Source organism: Phodopus roborovskii, unplaced genomic scaffold (genome assembly GCF_943737965.1).
Source record: "Phodopus roborovskii unplaced genomic scaffold, PHOROB, whole genome shotgun sequence".
Classification (NCBI taxonomy): domain Eukaryota; kingdom Metazoa; phylum Chordata; class Mammalia; order Rodentia; family Cricetidae; genus Phodopus; species Phodopus roborovskii.
The window spans coordinates 2,416,909-2,442,808 of NW_026126721.1; the positions used below are offsets into that span (position 1 = coordinate 2,416,909).

At 42.4% G+C, this 25,900-nt stretch overlaps 1 protein-coding gene across 2 annotated transcripts; it reads right to left on the reverse strand.

Moving 5' to 3' along the window:
- Positions 1-337: 337 nt before the first annotated feature.
- On the reverse strand, positions 338-20,986 carry Msl3 (MSL complex subunit 3). Of its 2 annotated transcripts, XM_051174895.1 has the most exons (13): positions 20,101-20,986; positions 18,573-18,655; positions 18,131-18,226; positions 17,724-17,824; positions 16,842-16,933; positions 16,207-16,332; positions 14,842-15,002; positions 13,308-13,466; positions 11,250-11,512; positions 9,580-9,689; positions 6,936-7,035; positions 6,153-6,237; positions 338-4,041 (listed from the first exon to the last, which is right to left on the reverse strand). In XM_051174895.1, the coding sequence occupies exons 1-13, from the start codon at positions 20,800-20,802 to the stop codon at positions 3,942-3,944; spliced, it is 2,178 nt and encodes a 725-aa protein (XP_051030852.1). In that variant the 5' UTR covers positions 20,803-20,986; the 3' UTR covers positions 338-3,941. The 2 variants fall into 2 exon arrangements, with proteins under 2 accessions (XP_051030852.1, XP_051030853.1); XM_051174896.1 differs by lacking the exon at positions 18,131-18,226 and having other exon boundaries at positions 20,101-20,985.
- Between the last annotated feature and the right edge of the window lie 4,914 nt (positions 20,987-25,900).

Sequence of the window (25,900 nt, forward strand, 5' to 3'; positions counted from 1 at the left end):
ACACACACACACCACACATATCCGCACCAATTTCTTTCCCAGATTCATAACCTTTGAGTTTGTTTGGGGGCCCATTTAATTTAAACAGGGCCATCTGTGTGACAACTGGATCAGAACTAACCACTGGAGACTGGCACAGTCAAAAGTGGGCACAAAACTGAAGCCACTGACTACTCCCTTCCTGGATCTACCGGTAGCAAAGAGTTCGGCAGTGAAGGCAGTGAGCATGCTGCAGGTGCACAAGCATTAAGCCAGAACCACACAAAATAAAGAGGAATCCTATTGTATTAGGGCTTCCCCGACTCATTACTGTAACAAAATGCCTGACAAAAGCAGCTTAAGGAAGGAAGAGTTTATTTTGGTTTACAGTTTGAAGGGATACAGTCCATCATGATGGGGGAAGTCATGGCAGCAAGGTCCACAGTCAGGGAGTGGAGAGAGATGAATTTTGGTGTTCTGCTCTCTCCTTTTTATTCAGTCTGAGACCCCCAACTCACGGAATGGTGCCACCCACATTTACAGTGGGTCTTTCCTCTTCAGTTCAACTTCTTTGGAAGCACCTTCATAGAGACATCCACAGGTGTGTTTCCAGGGTGATTGTGAATCCAACCAAGTTGACAATCAAGATTAACCATTGCTAACCTACCCCTGGCCAACCTGATACCCAAACACATCACTAACATCATAGCATTCAACCTCTGGCCCCTAAACTCTCATTTTCATCTCATAATTCAAAATGCACTTAGTCCTTTTCTAAAAGTGGCCACAGACTTTAGCATTCCCAGCAGTGTTTAACGGTCCGTTCAAAGTCTTATCTGAGACTCAAGGCAATCTCTCATTTGTAAACTTCTAGAAAAGCAACAACTTACAAAGTTTCAATATGCAATGACAATGAATAAACATCCCCATTCCCAAATGGAAGAATGGGCAGAACAACAAGGAAAGATGAGACCAAAGAAAGACCAACACCCAGCAGGGCGAACACCAAATCCTGCAACTCTATGTCCAGCATCTGGAGCTCATGATGGAATCACACGGGTTTCAAAGGGCTTTGTTAATCCCAGCTCTCCAGCTCTGCCACTCAGCACACATAGCTTCTGTCTTGGGCTGTCTCCACTCCATGCTTGCAGCTTCCCTCCGGTGATGCCCCACAGTTCTGGCACCTCCACCATCCTGCGCTCCACACTGAAGCTTAGACTCCACATTCACATCTTCACATAATGGCTTCTCAGGGCTCACTTACTGAGACTCCCAACTCTGCTACACATCGCCTGGTATCGGTGCCTCCTGGGACTCATAAGTCTTTATAACACCTTCAGTCTTGCATCTTTCCCACCTGTGTGCCAGTACCATGTGGATGACACTGCAAAGTTCTGCTGTGACCTGGCCTCCATATATGGGTATACTGGCACTTCTATATAGATCAGGGGGAAAGGCTTTCCTGTTTAATTGCTTTCCAGAAGTTAAAAAAACAAAACAAAACAAAACAAAACATCCTTCAGCAATATTCTTAGTTTAGGCTTTCTCCTTTCAAATGAATTCATATTTTCACAAAATGGAGTGTTTATTGGGTGGCATCTTGCTTTCAGAGTACCTTCCCTAATGTCTAATAGAGAGCACAAGGTTTCTCCTTAATGCTGCTAAACGTTTTTAACTAGTCCAGTTGCTTTCTCTGAATCTGCTTTGTTGCACCTATAAACTCATTCCCTTCCCCAACAAGCTGGCACATCTGTCTTCTCTTGCCCCATTTGTGCTTTCCCTCACTTGAGACCTGGATGACAGCAGCAGTCAGCAAACATGACAGAGTCCAAATGCTAACCTATTCTCAGATTTTTTCCACCAAGCAAATGAGTCCATTACTTTACAATCTAGCCTCACTCAAGTTCCAAGCACACGGCACTGATGTCATGGACTGACACTGGGCTTCTTTGCCAGATCATTACAAAACTGGCCTGTAGCTCAATTCTCAAGTCTCTTTTCCTCTCCAAAACCCTATGAGGCAGATCTCCACTGTCCATGCTTGTCTTGGCATTTGAGTTTTTGAAAACAGCACCAGAATAGCCCATTAAACTGCTTACAGCACTCTAAGACTTTTCTGGCTCAAAGTTCCAAACTCTTAGCTTCAAACCTGTTCCAAATGCCTATGACCCACATGGTCAGGATTAACACAACAGGCTCACTTCTCAATACCAATGTTCTGTATCAGCTACTTTTGTGCTTGCTGTGACAATGTGCCAGAGAAAAGGGTTTATTTTGGCTCACAGTTTGTTGGTCCAGTCCATCATGGCAGAGAAGGCATGGCAGCAGGAACATGAAGCCACTGGCAATGCTTATGTATTACACATGTATGCATGTAGTCAGGAAGCAGAAAGAAATGAGTGCCGGCATCTCACTTACTTTGCCCCTTTTCACTGCATCTGAGACCCCAGTCCATTGCATGGTGCTGGTAGTATTCAAGATGGGTCTTTCCTCTTCAGTTAAAACTCTTCTGAAATGGTATCATAGACACACCCAGAAGTGTGTTTCCACAGTGATTCTAAAGCCATCACATTGACATTTAAGATTAACAATCACATCTATCAAGACCTTGAAGGCTGGCCCAATCAGTCCCCACAAACCTGAATCTGTGTTAGCAACTAAATGCAGAAAGGAAAATGTCTACACTCAGGCAATCTGGAGGTAGTGAATCTTAGTAGTTAGGGATGCACAAGGCACTTTAATGGAACCATTTGTAACTAAAAGTCCTTGTGGCTCCTTTTATTCATGACCAATGGCCTTTGGAAATTAAAGTCAACTGAGCTGAGCCATAAGAGAAGACAAGTGCTATGTTTAATGATTTCGTGACATCAGTATCCTTTCCAGTCATTTAGACCTCTCTAAACCATAGAGGGGGAAGGCATAAGAGAGAGTAACATGAGAGTTCCAAGAACGACTGCAGAGCATGTCAGCTAGTAAACTTAAAGAAGCATAAATCTATGTTGGGCCCATTAGGGCCCAAACAGCCACAAGTTGGCACACAGTCACAGTGACTTCTCATAATCACTAATTGTCACAATGCAAAGAGAGGCCAAAGCAAAAGAGGGAGGGACAAAAAGGTACAAAGGGAAAACAAATGGAAACAGAAGTTGTGAGGGAAGGTTACCCACAGTTGCCCTGCAATAAAAAGAACAGGGAAGGCCAGAGCAAAGCTTCTCTTGCTTCTTTCAAACAAAACTGGCAAAGCTTTATTTAGATCACCCAAAATAACATTTTATAGAAAAGGAACTATAACATTACATAGCAGAGTATGGCTGTAAAATCTCAAACAAGACAGGCAACACTTTATTTAGAGCAACAAAAATAATGTTTCTGAGAAAGGGAACTGCTACAAGCAACACATAGCTGCAAATTCTCCTTTGCCATCAATATCAATTTCCTCTAAAATACTTTCATAGTACTTTGTGGCTTCCAAGCACAAACTAAGATCTGTTGAACAGAAAACAGTTTTCAAAACCATTTTGTTTAACATTAACAAATATTCAAACAATGTGGCTCTTGCTAACAACCAACTGCAATGGCTACCAGAACAATGTTTAACCTAGTATACGTTCATGAACGTTTCCCTGTGAACACAGCTATGGCTGCTTTTATCCTGCTAGCACACACAGCTTGTGCAGCAGTGTTGCTTTGGAATACGTTCAGGCACCCAGGAAGTAATCATTACATTTCAAAAATCATTAATTACTTCATTAATTAAACTGACCCCCCCCATAGGCATGGACATCCATGCAGAGCTCAGAAAATAATTTTTAACAGAAATAACAGTACATGAGCTACTCAAACAACAGAGCCTTCCTCTGACAGAGAACCCCCAGGGTAGGTCCACATCTCATTAACATTTCACCTGGAACCTAAAATATAAAGCCACAAAGTGTAGCTATTTTTCCAAAACCACTGAAACTTTAATAAATTGCCCTGGGGTTCTTGGTACTGTAGTGTGCCTCACAGGCAGCAACATAAGCTGACTCCGGGAAGAAGTCATCATGGTATTCTGCTAAAAACCTACAGAAACAAAAAAGGCAATAATGAGCATCATAATAAGGACTGAACACGCTGTCACTAAGTATTAGCTTTGACCCATCTTTCACATTTCTTCTTTTTTGTGTACTGGGAACATAACGTGATTCTTGGCTTGATTCTACTTGATTATTTCTACAGCACTCACTGAACTGGTTTCTGTCAATCACTATGCATCTGAATCTCTTCATCTTCAGTGTTACAGAACAGAAAACAGACCCTGAACCTGATTAGGTGGCCGTCTGATTATGAACATGCATCTGTGAAAAATAAGCTCAATAAACACTTTCCTGTTTTTTAAGCTCTAAAACTAATATATGACAAATCCCAATACATGTCACTTAAGAAATTCATAGGTCTTATACAAACTAAGTTACAACCAAACTGAACAAAACAATCAATACCATCCCTTTGAATATTAATTTGCCATACAAAGAAGTTAGTTATAAGTCTGGATGGCAGTAGCACAACATATCAAAAACCAGTATGTCTGTAGATAGCTGGTAAAATGTGGTGTCGGTCAAGAAACTGCACTGATGATGGGACTTCGAGTGAGGGTCAGGCATGGTGGCTGGAGCATATAATCTAAGCATTTGGGAAGCTGAGTGGGGAAGACCACTACCTAAAGTTCATGGCTACTGAGAACTATGTTGCCATACCCCATGTCAGAAACCAAAAACCAGCAACAAAACAAAGAAAACAAAACCACAAGACAGAAAACAAAACAAGTTCCAAGAGAATGTGGACAAGAAGAAGGCAGCTGTGAATTCTACCATGAAGCACTTGGCCTGCTATCTCCACCTGTACAAATCCCTACAACTGGCACACCTCTCTAAATAAGGAGCCATTGTCAAAAGTCACTTGACAGCTACGTGCTTTTTTCTATGTTTGCACCGCTTTTTGAAGGTCATTGTTCAGTTCAGCGATTCGAAGTGCTGCCATTTTCTATTTTTTTTTTAAGAAGGATTATTTGATTTACACGTCAACAATTTCATGTAACAGATTTTGACTGTGACGAACCTCAATCTCCCCTCGCACACCTTGGTTATATTTTTAAAACATTTTACCATGTTTATTTATAAAACCTATATTATTTGTTCAAGTTCTAACTTCTATGTACATGAGGAATACTTCAAAACCTGTAGGCTACCTTAACCTAACTTGCAGTCTTGGCACTATTTTGCTTCTAGTGCACAAAGGTTTATGTTAAACAGAATTGTGGGTTTGTCTGAAAGGACATTTAGGAGGGATGAGAGTATTTTTAAAATTTGTTTTCAGTAAAGTCTAATTATGTTCAAGGACATCTTATTCAAAATCCCTATAGGAAAATACCTTTTCAAAGTCTCAGACTAATTTCTTAAGAGTACTCTTGACTCTTGGATATCCTAGATCAGTCAGAATGGGGGCCCATAGAAAGAAAAATGGCTCCCTTTAAGTTCTAGTAGCTAGGATGAGTTACGTGAGGCAAGGTGAAGACCAGTCTTGAAGGACAAGGTAAGGACGCAGCTCACAGACATCTGAATGAAAGAGAGGGACTAACTGTACAATGGAATAAAGATGAGCATCAGATCCATAGGTCAAATATTCTATTGGATAAGAAAATGATTGCTATCCTAGGTGAAGACATCAACACCCAGTTCTCTGAATTCATAAATGTCAGCACATACTTGGAATCATTTATTATAGTTCTAGGCTAATATTTTAGGTAACTTAGGTAATACAATAAAAAAGGCCACCGTTTACAGTATTCCTGAAGGAAAATAAATGTAAAAAATTAACGGCAATCTCAAGTACTTCTGCATCAAAAAAAAATTCATTTTCTGCTTACAAGGTTATCCAGCTGGATTCTTCTAGTGACATGAAAATATACCTCAGTATCCTCAACTCAGAAACTGGAAAATTAAGGCTAAGAAAAACATAAAACCAACAAGCAAACAAAGCAAAAATTCCCTTTGTACTTACCCTATCAGTCAGAACACACCCCTCCTCACAATATGGAAAATACCACAGAGCTACCCTCCATGCATGACAAAATTAAGCCTAGAAAAGTCACATGTTTGCTGGCAGAGGTAGGTGTGACAAGGTAATAAAAATACCTCAGAAAGAGATCAAAGTGCTTCAGTAAAGCCTTCAGATTCTTCTCAGAGAAGGACATCTTCCCAAGGATTTCTGGAAGTTTTACTGAATTAAAAAGAAATGCATTTGTAATCAGCAGCAGGTTACAATGGACAGGACTCCCACTAGAATCATCTGGGTTACTCTTTCCCCTTCAGGGACTGAAATTGACACCTATATAATCAAACGGTAAGTTACAGAACAAAGATAGACTGGGAAGTCAAGTATTAGAAGCACAACTTTTATGATACATAAGGTACAACCAATGCCTTTTCTTTGAAGAGGAAACCAGGTATCCACATTAGCTAGATGCTTACAAGATGCCCATAATCTAGCAACACTGTTAAAACAAGAGCCAAGCAACATTAGGCTGCTTGAGCTGAGGGCATCATGAGGCCCCACCTCTCTTGGAGCATCTACAGAATGTGAATGATTGCTAGGAGCGAGAGACATTTTCTTCAGTGATGAAGCCACTGGCAAATTGCTCTTGCTTCCTTTGTCACCCATGCACCTATATGCATCTCTAATGAAACTCATTAGCTGGGGCAGTACACACACACACACACACACACACACACACACACACACCATGGAAATAGAAGAACAATTTGCTGAGACAAGAGAAGTAAAGTTACAGTGACTATAATCATCATGCATTCTATATACATATGAAAATATCATAGTGAAAGCCAATACTGTATGTAATTAAAAGCTGCCAATGAAATGAAAGCTGGAAAGAAGACATAAAGAACAGGAAATCTTACCAAATAATCGCAGCAAATGCTGTGCACCATAAATATATGAAGGGGGAGGTGGCTGGTCTCCTGGTGGATAATTGTCAGGCACAAGTTTCCACGACAGGACCTACAAAAAAACACCAGGTGAATGCTTTCTGTATTTCAAATGGAAACACTCCTATATACCCAAATCTTATAACAGTAAGTCATATGGAGAGAATAAAGCCATATTACAACCCAATGAACAAAAGCTTACAAAAAAGAAAAGGGCTAGAATGACTTAAGATTAGGTTAAGAAGAAACTGGATTTAAACTTCTCAGCGTCAATTATTTTCTGGGGAGACATTCCATAATGGTGAGGAAGGCATACTGGCAGGATCATGAGACTGGCTCCGCTGAGAGTAGGCAGGAAATCCAGCCAGTCTATAAAAACTAAAGGCTAGGCCCTGGTGGCCCACTTCCTCCAGCAAACTCCACTTCCTAAAGACTCCATAGTCTTCATTGAAAGCACGGCCAGCTGAGGAGCCAGTATTCAAATGCATGAGCCTCTGGGGATATTTGTATTCATACCACCACAGTCACTTAGCCCCTTTCCCTTAAACAGGAAACACAAGCTACAGTATCAAGAGTCCCTGGTTCCTTGCTTTTTGAGTCATTATGGAAACTAATTTCAATCATCTCAGAGTTCCAACCTAGTAATTGGTCTTTGCCTTTACTCTGACTTTCAGAAGTATAGATGGACGTACATGGGGCTTCGGTTAATGTGAGTGCTGTCTTTCAGAACTCTGTGATGGATTTCTCCAGCAGTACCTTTGTCAATCAGCAAAGCGGCTTTCATTATAGGGTGTGCCTAATCTATGAACTTAGAGGAATCAATATTGTGGGAAATTCTCTATGAGAAAAACCAGAACATCAGAATGCTGGCACAGTCGACCTGAAAGAAAGAAGCTAGCCGTTCATAGATTCTGTGGGATCCCAGGATGAAGGTACTAGGTTCTCTTCAGCTCCTTGAAGCCTTCATGGAAATTCCCTTTCTCATCCCTGTCAGCCAGTACAGGCTTTAGCGCTGAGTGCTGATCAGAGGGTATGAGTAGGCATTTGCAATTAGTTGAGAGATTCTCAATGAGACCCACCTGTGCATCATAACCAGCAATGTCATCATCCAGACCCTTCCCTAATACAATTAGCAGCTGATGATAGGTGAAAGGGACATAAAGGAACTAGATAAATGGTCCTGGTTAAAACCCACAATGGAAGAAGTCCTTGAGGTCCTTAAAGTCTCTATGGATTCTTGAGTCCCTAGAGCCTGCTGAACTCCACCATTTCTCACCATTCACCACTAGATGGCAGCACTGACCTGAATGGAAATGGTCTTTGCCTCGTCTTTTTTTCTTTTTTGAAGGGAAAGAGAAAATAAAGGAGCTGATTTGGGGTAGAGGGAAGGTATGAGGAGGGGCTGGGAGGAGTGGAGGAAGGGGTTACTGCACAGTCAGGATGTAGTGCATGAGAGAATAAAAATTGTAATGAAAGAAATAAATACCATTTCCCTTAACACAAAGCCTGCAGTGGCAAGGCTGCTCTCAGACACTCAAGTTAATGAGCTTAAAGTAAGTCTAGCCCAATGCTGACATCCAGCATGTTTTAAAATGGACAGCTATTAGGGATACTGTTCATGGAGGAGAGTCAGATATCGACAATGAGCCAGCAATGACAGCCTGCTCCTCACATCCCATCCAATTGTTTGACACTTATTTCTATATTGCCCCAAAACTATGTTTATGCTTTTTGTTGAGGGTTGGAGTGCTCAAATGGGAGTCTTTTCCTGAGGCCCTGGTGTATGGAGAAGAAACACAATTCCTCCTCTAAAACAAGGAATGGCTTCAGATCCTGGGAACTCAAATCTTCCCAACATGGGGATTATGGTTATCAGTCTCTAGGCCATTGTGTACTTAGTCTGGAATGCTTGCTTTTGAGATACCCTGTGCTCCCTTTGTGCAACATTGTTTGATTAGCTTCCCACTAACTTAGTCCATTGTATGGTAGTTTCCACTGACTCTGTCCCATTGTGCTTCTTAATAAGTGTGTGTGGCACCACACAGACACCACAAACTTTCTTATTTTCTCATATTCTATCCTCTTTATCATCTGGATCTCCTGGTCCTCTCTCTTAGGACCCCACCACCTAAGAAGGATCTGTTGGTATAGGTTGGTATAGGTCACCTTTTAAAAAACAATATTTTTTACCCTTGCATATCATATACTGTTCAGTATACACAATAATGGTTTATTGAAACACAGAACATCTATTCCACTTATGTATTGTTTGCAGCTACTTTGCAATCGATTAGTCTTAATAAGTATTACATGGCCCACAAAACCTAAAATATGTACTCTCAGGCTCTTAGAAATAAAAGTACTGATGTGTTATACACAACACAAATACAAGTCTTTCAGCAGTTGAATAGTCTTTAAGATAAAGGTCATTATACTTGTAAAGCTGAATTCCTGGCAGTTTTCTCAGATTGGAAACCAGGAAAAGACTGTTAAGCAGAATCCTCTCTATCTTCTTGCTGCTATTTCTTGCAAAGCAACACAATTCTTCCAGAACTTGGGATTGTGAGCAACCACAAAGGGTAAGAGGACCCTCGGAGTTGAACATTAAACACTCTACCTCATTTATTTCATTGGTTCTTCTCCCTTCAAAGCCAGCAAATACAGCACTCCCTTCCTTACTTGGAGTCAGAGGAATGGGGGAAGATGATCTGCTATGCACAGGCGTCTCTGCCAAAGAGAAAGTTGTAATTATTTACCCATAAAATTACAGAGTGACTGATCTAGAGACACTCACCAGGTACCTGATAAACACTGGACCACAAATTGAAATCAGTTCTTGAAAGCTACAAAACTTTAACGATATGATAACCTTCATCTTACAAAAGATAGCACCTGGAATATCACCTTTAGCATGTACTGATACATGTTTCAACTGAGTCAACTTTGAAAAAAGTTATGCTAAGCTGAAGGGGGCCCATCACAGAGCTACAATATTGTGATTCGTTCATATATAATATGAAGAATAGGCAAATCCAGGGACAGACGTTATGCTAAGCTGAAGGGGGCCCATCACAGAGCTACAATATTGTGATTCGTTCATATATAATATGAAGAATAGGCAAATCCAGGGACGGAAGGACATTCATGGCTCTAAGAAGGTGTGGGTGAGGTGACTGCTAATGGGTATGGGGTTTCTTGGGGAGAGTTGAAGAGGTTTTGGAACTGACTGTGAGATAGTTGCACAACTCTAATACATTAAAAGCCACTAGACTGATTAACTTGGATGGAGGAGATGGCTCAGAGGTTAAGAGCATTGGATCCTCTTCATTGCCCCACACCCACAGAGCAGCTCACAATTCTCTCTAACTCTAGTTCCAGGGGATCCAACACCCTCTTTCAGCCTCTGAGGACACCAAGTAACCTCATGCTACACAGACATATAAGGAGGAAAAACATCTATCAACATAAAATAAAAGTAAACCTTAAAAACTGATTAATTTTATATGTGATTTTACCTAAATAGATAAATGCCAAGAAAACAAAATCAGGGAGATATCACTTCACATTTTAGAATTTCTTTTTAAAAAGTATTTTATTTCCTAATTAAACCTTCCCAGTTTCCATTCCATCAACTTAATTATGATCATACATTTTACATTATTCAATTTATATAAAATGTCCCAAATAGGCAAATCAAAAGTGGCAAGTAGATTGGTAGTTTCCTGGGGAGGTGGGAGAAGGATGAATAAATGATTGCTGATGCATGTAAGGTTTCTTTTGTTCTGTGATGAAAATAACTGAACTGATTTTGGAGATGGCGCTACAATTCTAACTACACCAAAAAATCATTTTGAGTAGTGAATTTTACAGCATGTGAATTATATCTCCAAAACTCTGATAAAACCAGCATGTGATCTGAACACTTTCTTCAAACTGATGTTTTACAGGTAAGTTTTGAAAACAGGAACAGAAATGTAACTAACACTCTACTAGCACCATTAATCTCGAATATTCCAATAATTCCAGTGGCTCACAAGAAATAGCAGAGAGGGAAGGTGAAAAGCAACCTTAACACAGTACCCAATCCTGCCTGCCCAACCCTCAGAGCTATCCAAGGCAGTTGCTTCTTGGTGTTCCTACGGATGGTTTCCTCTTCTTTAAAGAAGTAGCTTTAAAGCACTTGGGTGAGGCCCCAAGAACAGTATGCATTTTCTACACATTTAGGGAGGCTTAGAAACAAAGGAAAAAGTGGCTTTCCCCAGCCTAGGACTCTTAGAAAAAACTCACTCTTTTCCAAGTGCAGAAATAGCTTTGGCATGTTGCCAGATGTGTCCTGCTGCCGGCGCTTCGGCTGAGGTGAGGAGCTACTCTCAGACAGCCTGTCACAGTTGGTGCTGTGGCGCGTGGACCGCCTTAGAGACTGCAGGGCTTCTGGATCAGCTTTGCGCCTCTTGGGGGTGGCTGGTTCACCACTAGGTGGCTGACTCTCTGTGGACTGTGGTGTGGATGGATTCAACAAAGGTGGGCTAGGAGACAGCTCCTCCTGGCTCCTGGGCAAGAAGGACAGAGTCACTGGCAGCCTGTAAAGGCTTATGCAAGGCCTCCTAAAGGGTTCACAAACCGGCTTGGTGGAGCACACATCTGTATCTCCAAGTACACTAAAACACACATTTTCTTAAAAAGTCCCTAAATAGGTGAGGTCACAGCAAGGCATGCTCTTATTAGAGACTAGAATACCTCATCTACATGTTTTAGAGCTTTTGGGAGTGGGGGGGGGGTTGGCCCTAGCCCAGAAAAGTGGCCAGTGTCTGGTGATTATAGGCTTGTCAAAACTGAAAGCAGATATATTGCTGTGTAGTAGACAGAGACCAGGGATACTGCTAAGTGTCCTACATCACACAGGATAAGCCCCGGGACAGAGAAACTCTGGTCTAGGGAATAAAGACTATCACACACCATTTTTAAAATGTAAAACCTGCCAGGATGTGAGAATGGCACAAGCATGTCAAACAAAGTCTACCTCAGACTCTGAGAATCATCAGATGTGGAGTAAGCCATTCATGACTTCAACTGAGCATCCTAGTGAGTTTTGCTGGGCTCCTGCCTGAGGTGAAAGTGACCCAGCCGGGGGGGGGGCAGCTAATGCAGGGCACAGAAAATGAAAGTCTAGCAAGATAACAGTAGATAAGAGCAGATGCTAAGTGGTTTAACATAGAGGGATGCTACTCTTAGTGCTAGAAAACTTGGTCTTCTGGGCATGACATGATCAATGTCACCTTGGAATCAGAGGTGCTGTGATGACCCACATGAGATGCTCATAACTCCTAGCAATCCCTTGTGAAAGGTAGTAGGTCTCAGAAGACACACAGAGCCCTCCTCTTTGTGAGGATACTTAAGCAGTTAATACCTGCGTATGGAGGAGTGGTTAGCCATAAGTAGTGTGTGTTCCTATAACTAGCCCCAGCTAAACTCACTCACTCACCAAGCTAGACTTGGGAAGTACTGGTTTTTAGTCTCTCGCACAACATTCAGGAGGAGAAGAGAGAGGAAAGGGCATGGAAGGGTGCCTTAGACAGAATGAGGGAAAAGACTTTAGGTGAGGATGGATCCACCCTCACACCCCCAGCCAGAACACAGAACAAAGCATGCTTAGGCACAGACAGAAGAAAAGCAGTAATGAAAGAAAAACAGGGAACTAACCTATACTTAGGGCCAAAAGTTCCTGGCCCCTTGTGAACAATATCATGAACTGTTTCCCACCAGGGAGATGGACACTCATTCCATACTACAGATGTAAAGGCAAGAGGCTCAGTAAAAGCTGACCCAAATCACCTAACACCTAACTGAAGGATGTCAGTTGCACCTCCACTTTCCACGCTTCTGGCCCATGTTGCCTTTACCCCCTTTACTGCCTTCTGAAAGATGGGACAGCTGCTCAGAATCCATTGATAAAGTTCTATCTACTCAGGAATCTCTCGTCTGTCCTGGACTTGCTATGTAGTCTTGACCAGCCTGGAACTCCTTCTAGAGACCATCTGTCCCCAAATTCAAAGGAGTCCTCCTGGCTCAGCCTCTTGGATGCTAGAATGATAGGCATGTCCCATCATTCTGGGTTACCCTGGAACGTTACTTGGGAAAATCTTTCACAACCATGAGAATGTGAGTGATGGTCGATCCAGCTAACTCACGAATAAAAAGAAAGCACCAGTAAGAACACTACATTTTCTTTCCTCTAAACATTCAGGCCCCCGTGGCATCAGATCAAATAGTTCCAAAAAGAAGTTAGACATGTCAGAAGTGCTGACATCTGAGGGTGAAGGCGAACTTCCATATTGGCTAACTCACCTATTAGTTGTGGTGGTACTTTCCTTAATAGGAAGAAAGCATTTAGACGATGTAACCTTTTTATATTGAGCTTGTTCGTATGGGTAGAGCAAAACCAATGGGAGAGTATAATCAAAGGTTATTCGTAATCCATCTACCATCTCCTTACAAAGGTCAACACTAGGAGGATTGGGAAAGAAGATTAGAGATCAGAGACTCAGTAAAGTCATAGGCATTTTTCAAACTTCACAGTGGAGGTGTACATTTTAAGAAGGCAGTTTTATCTTTATTTATTTACTTTGACTCAGGGTCTTACCATGTAGCACTGGCTGGCATGTAACTCACTATGTAGACCAGTATAGCCTGAAACTCACAGAGGTCCACCTGCCTCTGTCTCCTGAGTGCTGGGATTAAAGGTCCATGCCACCCAGCTGAGGGCAGATTTCTAAAACCTTATATATTCACTTACATATAAAAAGAGAAAACACAAGCTATACATGCTAATAGTAAAAAATATAGATCCTAATATATAGATCCTAATATAAAATGCAGGCAGCATGCTAATAACTTAATGTATCCATATACATAAACGAACAGGTTTAATACAACATGAGGCATCCCAGCAGCCCAGTGCTGCTGGCTTCTGTTTCAATAACCTCCCTTACGCCGCTCCTGCCAATCATGAGGGTTTAGTAGGATTTGAGAAACTCCATTCTGATTAAAATAAAGAATTGTTTGGAGCTGGAGAGGTGACTCAGTGGGAAAAAGTGATTGCTGTACAAGCCTGAAAACCTGAGTTTGGATCTCCAACATCCCCTTAAAAAGTTAGATGCAGTAATGTACAAATTGCACAAATCTGTAATCCCAGAATTACTGTGGGGAGACAAGATACAAAGAAAGGCAACGCTCTGGAAATTCAAAGGCTAGCCAGCATGATATATACAGCAGTGCACTACTTAATAAGGCAGAGGTGAGAACTTACACCAGAGGGTATCCTCTGCCCTTCAAATGTATGCCACGGTACACATGCACTCAAACGCACAATAATTCATTTCTTAAAAAGACTAGTGCTGGACTTGAGTGATAGCTCAGCCATTAAAGTCTAGGCTCACAACCAAAAGACCAGTGCTAAGCAACATTTGATATAGTTCTCATTGCCTATTCTGCTTCCGCAAGTAGACAGTTATTGTCCAAAGTGGTATCCCTGAAAATACTGATCTTGATGACAAAGTAATGCACAATCAAGCCAGTTCTCATTTGGAATTAGCAAACACTTCACAAAAGTCACAATAGTTTCATATCACACTGACAACTGAATGAATAATCAGCAAATCGGCTATGAAATAAGAGATAAATTCAATAAAACTGAATAGAGAAAAGGATCCCTTTTCTCAACTGTAATATACAAAGAAAATGCTGAGGGTATAGATGAGGGGAAGAACATTTTCCTAGCATGCATGAGGGTTAAGTTCAATCCCCATATCCACCCCCACATACATACCCCAAAACTAAACAAAACAGCTAACAATAACAACAAAACCAGAAAGTGACTCACTTCTTTTCTGCTGGGACATAGTGCACATTCATGTGCGCATGCATCATGGCATGATGGTGACGAGGTCTCTCATTGGCTGAAAAGGCGGCATTAATAGCAAAATGCTTCACATAGGATTCCAAAATAGTTATGATGTTGGTCTGGCATGGAAGTTTCACTAACTATCAAGAAAAAATACAAGTATCTCATACACACATCCCATTATAATCAAACACATTTTCCAAGTAGAAATAGCTGTTGTTATATCAATTCTGCTCAAGATCTTCTTCAATGTGTCTTGGAACTCTTTGATAATCCTTCCTTCCAGTGATCATACTCGCATACTACTATAGTCTTACTGTTTTGGATACATGGAAGTAGTGATCCTCAGGCTTAGTGTTCTTCTCAAAATTTGAGAAAACCACTCAAAGCCAAGAGAGGTGCCCCTATCTCACCAATTAAATCCTAGTCTATCTATCTTATCACCTCTCTTTTTGAGACATGGTGCAGTGTTTAGATCTATCTGTCCTAGAACTCTCTATGTAGAAGTGGCTGGCCTTGAACTCACAAAGTTCCACCTGCCTCTGCCTTCTGAGTGATGGGATTAATGGCAAGAAATCATTACCAGTTTAAAACCTAACCTTAGTTGAAGCCCATGTATCAGAATTCTGGAAAGCTCCCCGAGGAGTTCAAATAGACAGCATAAGGCATAAAAGTCTTAAGTTACACAAGAACCCAGCACTGTTATTAGTCAATTTTAGAACTGAACTGTTGTGGAATATTATTTTAAGATGTGTTACACTTGTTTATGCTGTGGAACATTTGTTTAATGATGCAAAGATGTGTTGCATTCTTTTATGTTGCATTTGTTTAACACTTGTGAAGCTGTGTTACTTTGCCTGTCTAAAATACTTGATTGGTCTAATAAAGAGTTGAAAGGCCAATAGCAAGGCAGGAGAAAGGATATGTGGAGCTGACAGACAGGGCAAATACACTGGAAAAGAAATCTGGGAGGAGAGATCTAGGAGCAAGAAAAGGTGAACTTCAGGGGCCAGCCACCCAGCTACACAGCCAGCCACAGAGTAAGAAGGAAGATATGCAGAAACAGAGAAACATAAAAGCCCAGAGGCAAAAGGTAGACAGGATAATTTAAGAAAAGCCTGCTAGAAATAAGTGAAATTAAGGCCAGACATTTATAAGAAAGAAAAAGCTTCCGTGTGTGTATTTATTTGGGAGCTGAGTGGCAAGCCTGCAAAGAGTCAAAAGAGCTAAAAGTAAAACAACCAACAACACTGGACCAAGTACAAAACTGGAAATGAAACTACCACCCCTCTGTGGTGTGACCACAAAATGCAGCATCCTGAACAATCTATTCCTCTGGCATACCCGTTTCCTCCTGTTGATATAATAACAATCATCCTCAAGCTGCTTCTTAAGAACTTCAGGGATATCTATCGTTATTGTTCTTTCGTCCATGTCCTTTCTTGAGCGCAGTGACAATCCTTTTTTTTTCTGCAATACCACAATTTCATTTTTAATTAATGAGAACAGTGGGAGAGGCTATCATGTAAGAGTCTTCTATGCAATCAAGCTAGTTTAGTAATAGTCACATCATGCCACATGTCCTCTACTAAAGGACAAAGACATAAAGATACTACACCACATGTTCAAGTGTCTTTCATAGCATTGCAAATTCACTTGTTTCTCATTCATGATTACCATTGGGGTTTATGTCCAATTTGGAGGCAAGTAGAAACAAATCTCTGTTATGTACCATTAAAAATTAGTCATTATAAAAATATAGTTCAGAATCTTACTTTTAAAAAGATGTAGAATTTGTGGAAACACACTGTGGGTACAAAAAGTAAATGATGCTCACACAGTGACTATAAACAAAGTCTGTCTTTTTAAAAATGTCACAGAGAATTCATAATATTGGTTTGAAATGAATTCCTAACCTGAGGATTTTGCCACTACCATATATATCAAAGACAAATTTGTACAATAAAATCTTTGTGTACCACTTTAGTCTTTACTTTAAAACGGCGTTGACGATGTTCTTTTATTTCTTCATGCTTTTCTCCACAGCTGTCATGGCAGGTACTGCTTATTGCTATGTAAAACAAAAATATCAGGCAAACTCACATGCTATACTTTGACAAACAATTCTTACATTTACAAATTTTTAGATGGTGCATGCACTTGACTAAGAAGAATGTCTGTAGTTCTGCATATATTTTAAATCCTAAACACAAATACTGTACCTTTCTGAACAGAAACTTATTTTGATAAACATAACTCCAATTTCAATGGATACAAAAATCACACGAACTAATGATCTGAAAGTGTTTCACCAGCTAGGATCCTACGGTTCACTGTTGGATTCATAAGTGGTGGCAAGGCCCTGGAGGTATCAAGAAGAAAATGGACTGTGAGAAAGGATCTGTGAGGGCTGGCTGGCTGAGATGAAGGCAGTCACTGGTAAGACTCTATCCAAGTCTTATACTGACATGCTGACTGATCATATTGACTGCTAAAATAAACCAAGTGCTGATGAAAATACAGGTAGCCTACTGAATATCATAGCTGATTACTCTAAATGTACTCAGAACACATACTTTAGCTGACAATTGGGCAAACTCATCAAAACAATGCTTACCTTACCATAGTGTTAAATATGTCATGCATTTTATTGCATATTGTACTGAAATTGGAACAAGAAAATAGTATATTTGCATACCATCATAAAGTCAACAGAATCTTAAACTGGAGAACATGTGTACATTATGAGTTTGCACTATTTTCCTGTCTTTCTTTTCAGCGACTCTTTCTCTCAATCTTGAGGTTTAAAAAGGTTACATGAAAATGGTTTTAGCTGAGAAAAATAAAATGAAGACACTCACAGTTTTCGTCATTTTGAGTTGTTCCTTTAATTGGCACACTTTTTAAGACAGAGTCTACACCAGGCAACCGACAGCGCCTCTTCTTTCTTCCTGCGCCTCTCCTGAAAAGGATAAACACAAATAAAATAAAATTTCAGACTGGTACAGGAGTTGGAGTCCACACTGGACATGAAAAACAATAATTATTAAATCAAACTTGAAAACACAATGGCAATGTTGATAACAATCATTCTGGGAAACACCTAGAATTCTTCAGAATACTACAGAAACTCTTCGTTTACTTTTAAATATTTAAGATTACTGAAATCTGTCACTTTATGACTTTTGTATCATAAAAGTCCAAAACAGTACAAAAAAAAAAAAAACATACTGAATTAACACTTCCATCAAAGTGTTTGTATTCTTACAGGCGAGCTACTGCTTTTTTGGCCAATTTACGCTGTAACCGCCGATTTTCATCTGTATCACGAAGCACATGATCTTCAGCTGCCCATCTATCCCAACTAGTTGAAAAAAGGAAGAGGATGTAAAAGTCAGTATTCTTAAACAAATAAAAAGCACTGTGAAGGCGTGCCCCAGAGTTGCTGACATTTTAGAAAGCTATATATAGATTTCAAAATCACCAGGAGGGCGTCAATAAGTTATAGTTACCAGGATTTCCAGTAATTATTCACAGGGAACCCCAATATAACAGACTTTAAAGTATTAAGCCTCAGAATACGAAAGCTTTACGAACAAAGCAGAAGCAGGAAATTAAACTTTTCTACAAGTGTTTCTAAAACTTAGTTACAAAATTAGTATGCTATAAAGGCGATTAATATTTAGTATGGTTGTAACAAGTTCACTCACCTTCTGTTCCAACCATTAAAATGTATCAGATATTCTGGAATCTTTCTTCCCTTTTCGTCTTTCCCGACAATAACATCGACGATCTGAAACCAGGAAATACTGCTCACGAGTGGCACAACAAACCAAAAATTATAAGATAGGTTAAGAAAAAAAAGTAGATTACAGTCCCTTTTTAAAGGAAAAACAAAAAATCGTCCCCTTTTTAGATCGAGAGCAAGGTTGCAACATTCTTCAACATTTTTTTTTCTTTTGCCTGAGTGGTTACCTCAAAATAGGAAACATCCGTCCAACCAACCCACGATTGGTCTCTTGAGTTTGAGACCGGGTGAAGCTTCTGAAGCCATTGGTCGGTATATTTGTCATTAGCGAGGACCCAGACTAGAAAGATCAGCCCTGAGACCTCTGGGAGTTGTAGTCACCCTGGCCTTGCCTTGTCTAGTGTCCACCCAAGCGAGTAAAGAGACTTCCACAACTCTTCCCCCATCCCCTTAATAGCCCTTCATACCCTGAGGGGACTTCTGGTACAAATGAAACAGCAAATCCTTCCGTCCCCCAGAGACACAGTAGGCTGGAGGGATGGGAATGGAATTTAAACAGTGATAAGAGTTGCAGGAGACACCAAACATACATATGCCAGCCCAGATCTTGGGATGGGCCACAGGACAGCACCATTTAAACATCGCTAAAGACGCACCTGGGGCTGTTCCAAGCAGCCTCCGCCACCAAGGACTTCGCCTTGGTGGCTGGAAACACTGACGCTCGCCCCGACCCCCAGCGCGCTGGTTTTCACCCTCTTGGGGCTCCGGAGCACTTAGGTGCCCACTCCTGCCCTCCACTTAAAAATTGACTACTGGAAGATTTAAGCACTGGAAGATTTAAGCTCAGCCCCAAGGCTGACTGAGCTGAATACAGGCGACACTCGATTCTTTCCTAGCTCTGTTGCTCTCCTACAAATCCTTTAGAAATCGCAAATGTCAAAGTGACTGAGCAACCTTGAGTTCCTCCCACCCCACCCCCCAGGGTGAGAGTTAAATGTCAATGATCCTAAACTCTAGGGTCCCTGGAACCAGGAAATCGACAGCTGACAGCTGCCAATATCTGATGCCAGGGTTGAGGACATGGGTGGGTCAATTGGTCAGGGTGTCCTCTAGGGAGCCCACGGGGCGCGGAGCCCCGTCGGACAAGGAGAGACTTATCGCAAAAGCAGAGGCCTCAGGCGACAGTCCTCCTACACCAGACGCACGAATTGGCGCCCAGCGACCAAAGCGCCATCTCGGCCTAGCAACCGCGCGTCAGCGACGCAACACGGCCGGAAGCGGAAGTAGAAACGGATGTGTCCTGGATCCTTCCTAGTTAGGGCAGTTCTGCGGGTAATGCATCTCGCCAGCGTCCCCTGTCGTCCCCGGCCGCTCCGCGCAGGCCGAAGCGCACCCTGGTGGCTGTCCAAGACTCAGAGCCGCTGGCCCCTTTGCCTCCCATCCCTGGGGCCCAGACCCGCGCCTCCTCCCTGTCCCTCCCGCGGAGGCACCTTGGCATCGTACAGCACACGCGCCTTGGTGGGGTCAGGCTCGAAGCACAGCACTTTCTCCCCAGAATGGAATTGAAATTTCATGCCCTCGCTCGCGCTCATTTGCTCATCGTGGCGGAGGGCGAGGCTCCGGGGCGGGTGGAGCGCGTGCGGTAGGGGAGGACGGCCGGGAAGGCGGCGCTCCGCCACCGGGGGGGCCCGGGAGTGGCGGAGGCTATGACCGCCCCGCCCTCGGCCCCTCCTCCGGCCACCCCGCGCCACTGCGGGGACCTCGGTAGTGGCGATGGAAGCGCGCGTCCCCGCCAAGGCTCGTCCCCGCCTGCCCCCTCTGGGGCTCCGGGAGGGGTGCGCGCGGAGAGCAAGACCCCCCGACCGAGGTCTTCCTGCAGAACGTCCCCTCTCGTCCCCATGTGCTAGGGTCCCTGCGGCTTCCAGGCTGCGCCCACGTGTGCGCGGGGCCGTCACCCCTGGCGCGCGCTCTCCGACCGGAGCGTGGGGGTCTCCTAGAGAGATGGCTGCTCTGGGGTAGTCACCAGGCGCCGGGGAGGCTGGATGGCGTCTGCCCCCAGGAGCTGCCTGGCCGCGCGCGCGCGTCAGCCCTCTCAGCGGAGCTGCGCGCCGATGAGTATGGCCACGCGAGAAGGACGCGGTGTTGGAGCTGGCCGGAGTCGGGCAGTGGCCTTGGGCGAGGGGAGGAGACATTCCGGGCAGTGAATAGAACACTCGGTCATCCTTCCGAAAAGACCAGCAGGTAGCAGGCCTGGAGGCCCGAAGTTGAGCAGTGGGCAGCAAGGCAGATGGGTCTTTAAAGGGTCGTTAACATCTTATGTGTCAGTTTCCAGCACTCTCGAATTGCTCCCTCACGGTCTGTCTTCAGTGGCTCAAAACCTCCTGAAGAGTAGAAAGACGCACCACGGAGGCCGCTGTTAACAGGGTACCTGCACAGAGAGGGTCCTCAGTAAATACTTCCTGAATGAATGACCCAGGATGGGAGACTTGCAGCATAGACCTTCAGCGACGGAGAGGGCGGTGCTGACTGGTCTCTTCTTGAGTGCAAAGCCACTGGACAGTGTAGTTACTGGGTCAAGACCTGGCCGGAAAGCAGAGCACAGCGGCAATGAGGTTAACCCCTGCAGTTTTAGTGAACTGCCTGTTTTCCCACACTAGTCTGTTCTTGTTTACAGAAATTTGCACTCGCCCCCCCCTCCCCACTCCTCCCCACACCTGGTACAAGGCACACATCTTTCCACTTGGGCACTTCCAAGAGAACACCCCGTGCCCCAGTCTTCCCTAGAGGAATCATATACTCCTCCAGTGTTCTTTTCAGCAGTTTGCTTACCTGTTTCTTGCGTTTACTGCTCTGATGTAGAATGGGTTGTTCTTTTGCAAGATGCCCCCATTAAGATGGCAAGCTGCTTGAAGCTGGAGGTTGGGGGTGTCTCATCCAGTCCATCATTGTATACTCCTGGCACACAATGAATATTTAATGAATGAATGAACAGGTTGCAGATTTATGAAATTGAATCCATAAAACTCAGTTGCCAATTGGATATGAAGGAGGGGAGGGAGGGATCTTGATAGACCTCCAGGTTTTCTAGCGTAAGGAGCTGGGTGAGTGATGGCTCCACTGGCCAGATTTGGGGTGGGGGGGCTAGGAAGAGGAGGGACAAGTTTAAGGAAAATGGCCAAATGATGACTTGTATCTAAGATAATATAGTCCATAAGCCAGAATTGGAACTCTATTCTTCAGGGATGTGGGCAGTAGATGGTAGTGTTCTCTGCAAATGGCAGGGGCAGCTCTGAAGCACAGGTAATTGCTTGTCACGTGTAAAGCAGAGCTGAAGTATTTTGGTTTTTCTTGTTCATGAACGGAAAGTTCCACTCCAAGCTCTAACCTTTGTGGGGGGTAGATTCTTTTGTTTCTTTTCATTTCCATGTTCATGTCACAGGTCACTGTCTCTTTCTCTGCCAGCTATAAAATCCAAGGATGATATCTACCTACCTCTATATATGTGTATAGATATCTATATGTGTGTGTATGTATATATATCACATATATGTCTGACCTCTTTCTCATGTGTGCGTGTGTGCCTGCTTGTGTGTGTGTGTGTGTGTGTGTGTGTGTGTGTGTGTGTTTCTGAGCATGGTAACAGTCTTGCAGCCCTCTTTTGGGTTACGATAGACAGGAGAGGTCTCCATCTCTTGCACAAATGAACCACCCTTTCCCCTCTTGGGTGAAAAGGATGAACTCAGTGGACTCTGTGATTTCTTCTCTATGAGGCCCAGTCCCATGATTGTCCCTCTCTGGTGTGTGACCTTGGACAAGTAATTAGGGTCTGTGAGATTATATATATATATATATATATATATATATATATATATATATATATGCAAAAGATAAGAATGGCTCCTACTTTATAAGGCGCAAGTAAAGAATCCAGTGTGCCTGGCTTTATTTAATACCTGGTATATAAATGCTGGGTAAATACTTAATATTAGGCATTTCCTATTAATTCATGTCTTCTCTCACTCATTCATGCAATAAATATTGAAACTCCTGAGTGCTAGAGGCTAGAAACATCAAGCAGAGTGTATACATTATTCCTGGCTTCCAGGATGGCAGAGCACTAAGCAAGAAAGTTAGAGCCTTCTGCATACCGTGATATAAAACTAGTGTGCAATAAAGGTGGCACAACTCCTGATTTTTACCTAGGAGGAGGGCACTGCCACAGAAACCTTGGAAACTGAAATGTGTCAAAGTACTTCCATATGACAAACTAACCAGTTAGACCCCAACCTTATCCTTATCAGTCAGATTTTTGTTTTGTTTTGCGTTAGTTTTGTGACAAGTCTTGCTGGGTTGCCCAGGCTGGTCTGTAACTCTTGAGCACAAGATATCCTCTTGCCTCAGTTTGCCCAGTTATGTGACTGCAGACCCATTCTGCACCCTCAGCATCAAAGCCTGGGTTTTGTTTCAGTATGTTTGCTTGCTCTTCCTCCCCCACAGAATGGGCCTGCCCCTAGGGTGCAGGCAGTAGCGAAACTTAATTAGGCTGATACAATAGCATTCTCTTCGAGGATACATTTGGAACAGCTGGGGAATATTGGAGACACACTGTTGCCAGGCATTGTAATTTTCTTTACAAGGCTTTCAGGTGACGTCAAGACACAGGCAGGGCCGGGAAATACAGATCTAAAGCAATCCTGCAATCATTTTTCTCTTGCAGTGATTGGGTTAGGCATGATCATGTGATCCACTCTTGACCAATAGTAAGTTTTTGTGGAGCCAGCGCTAAAAAAAAGTATTTCTGGAAAAGGATTTCCTATAGCCTAGGTGAAAGACTTTGACTCGGGTTAAAGTAACCCCTTCCTCTACAGGCACTGTGTAGTATGCGTAGGAATGTCATGCGAAGCAGTTTATCACCATCAATGACACTCTGAGTATGAGATAGCCTTTGGACTTGCTGTCTTGTGTCATTAATGTGTTGTTAAGCTTTGACTCCCCAAATTAACTAACCAAATGCAGTGCTTAATTGCAAGCTTCTTGCTGTATAGCATAATAAGTCCTGGTGAAGCTAAAAAAAAAAAATTCCTGACCATGTCTCTTGTGCAATTTTAAAGTTAATGTTCTTTACATCTAGCATATTGGCGCTGATAATTACGGTAATGTGAGGCCGGCCTTCAATAATAAGCATGTGGTTTTCCATGGCTGTGCAGACAAAATTAATGGAGTGGAATAAAGAGGAAAGCTAATGGCCCATTTATGCTGTGCTTTCATTCGGAATGTCTGTTTTATTCTGGAAACAAGCTAGGGTTCGAGGATCTAACTCAAATGGTAAAATGCTTGTGTAGCTTGTGGGGGAAATCCTGTTTATTACCTCAGCATGATGTATATCAGGCATGGTGGCTCACACCAGTAAGCCCAACATTTGGGAGGTGAAAGCAGGAAGAATGGGAGTTCAACATCATCCTTGGCTACTTAGCAAGTTAGAGGTCAGCCTAGGATACAGAACATGGGCCGTGGCAGCAGGGTAGGGTCTGGGGTGGGTTGGGGGACACCTAAAAAGGAATTCTAGGCCAATCCATTTATAAAACTAAGAGCAATGGAAGAACTTTTCAATTAGATATTTTTGGTAGGGGCAATATTGGGCAGAACTATACTCTAAAATTTTGTTTAGTATTTAATGAATATTCTGGTAAAGTTCTAGTGATCCTTTAAAAAGGTTCAGTGTTTTTAGTTTTTGGTTTTGGTTTTCTTTTTTTTTTTTTTTTTTTTTTTTTTGATTGATTGGTTGGTTTGGGTTGGGTTTTTTGTTTGTTTCTGTAGATACTTATCAAGTCAGGAAGTATGTTGATTTTTTTTCAACTTCATACAAACTAGAGTCACATGAGTAGAAGGATCCTCAATTGAGAATGAGACCTCAATGTGACACCCACACCCAAACCTGGTCTCCTGTAGGCCAAGATTACCTCCCACTTCCTATGTAGCCAAGGATTATTGCCTCCATAGGGCTAGTCTGTTCATGTCTGTGGAGGCATTTTCTTGATTAACGATTAATGTAAAGAGGCCCAGCCACTATGGGCAGTGTCATCCATGGGCAAGTGGACCTGGACTATATAAGACAGATACATGAGCAAAACCAGTCGGTATACAGCATTCCTCCCTGGGCTCCTCCGCTTCAGTTTTTGCCCTGAGTTCCTTCCTAGGCTTCCCAATGAACTATAACTTGTAAACCAAACAAACACCTTTCTTCTCAAGTTGCTTCTTCTTTTTCTTCTTCTTCGTCGTCATCATCACAGTGTTGATGGCTTTGGGAAGGACTCAGGAAGGATTTTGGAGCTTAGTGTTCAAAAGGGCTATTGAGTTCTCAGAACTTAATCATCTTGGAAGATTGGAATGTTGAGAGAGGTGCAGACAATTGCAGGCTTGGCTTGTCAAGTTTCAAAGGGAAGCAAAATCTCCATCGGGCCATTTGTGTGATAGTTTGGGTTAAGAATATGTAGAAGCAAAACCTTTGCTTTGCTGGAACAATTGAAACTAGTTAGCAGAGACTAGAAAATCAGCTCTGATTAACAAGAGGTCAGCCTCATTTAGCACTCTCAGGACCTGTCCGGGTTCAAGCCAGACGAGGCCCCAGACACTGCTCCCACGCCTAACCAAGAAGCTATCTTCAGTTGACCCCCTCTTGTAAAGGAAAATTTTATTTTCTTCAGTTGTGTCTAATTGGGTAGGGTATATTAACCATACTTAAGGGTAGATTCCTAAGTCCATCAGTTAAGGACCAACACCAAAACAAAACTTGTTATTTTAGTAGATTTTTTCTCTCAACATTATTTTGTTTAGGGTTTTTTGTTTTTGTCTTTATCTTTTGCCTATATATTATGGTTTCTGGTTGTGTGTGTGTGTGTGTGTGTGTGTGTGTGTGTGTGTGTTTATTTTTTGAAAATAAATTCTTGTTTTATTTCTTTGTTTAGCTATTTGTTTTCTAAAGGAAGAGGAATAGAGGGTTTGGAGTTGGGTTGTTGGGAAGGATCTGAGAAGAATTGGGGGAAAGGAAATTGATGGGAATTTATTGTATATAAAGTTCTTTTTCAATAAAAAAAAAGAAACCATTATTGACTTGGGGTGGGAAGGAGCAAAATCTTCTGTGGTCACCACACAGAAGCTGGGGTCTGAGGCAGCATCTCAAACTGGCAAACCAAACTTGGTAATGTTTAAGAGTCCCACAGGGTACTGTTTTTGATGGCATGCAGGTGGCAGGATTGAAGTAATCATAGGAAGCAGCTGAGGTTTGATGCT

Bases quoted from the DNA above. Each gene is read 5' to 3' on its own strand.
- Msl3 (XM_051174895.1), bottom strand. From the start codon at position 20,802: ATGTCTCCTCCCCTCGCCCAAGGCCACTGCCCGACTCCGGCCAGCTCC. The intron at 16,934-17,723 runs GTGAGTGTCTTC...TGTTTTACATAG, and splicing joins AACTCAAAATGACGAAAACT to CAATAAGCAGTACCTGCCAT. The intron at 4,042-6,152 runs GTATTTTTATTA...TTGTTTCTGTAG, and splicing joins CACTTTGATCTCTTTCTGAG to GTTTTTAGCAGAATACCATG.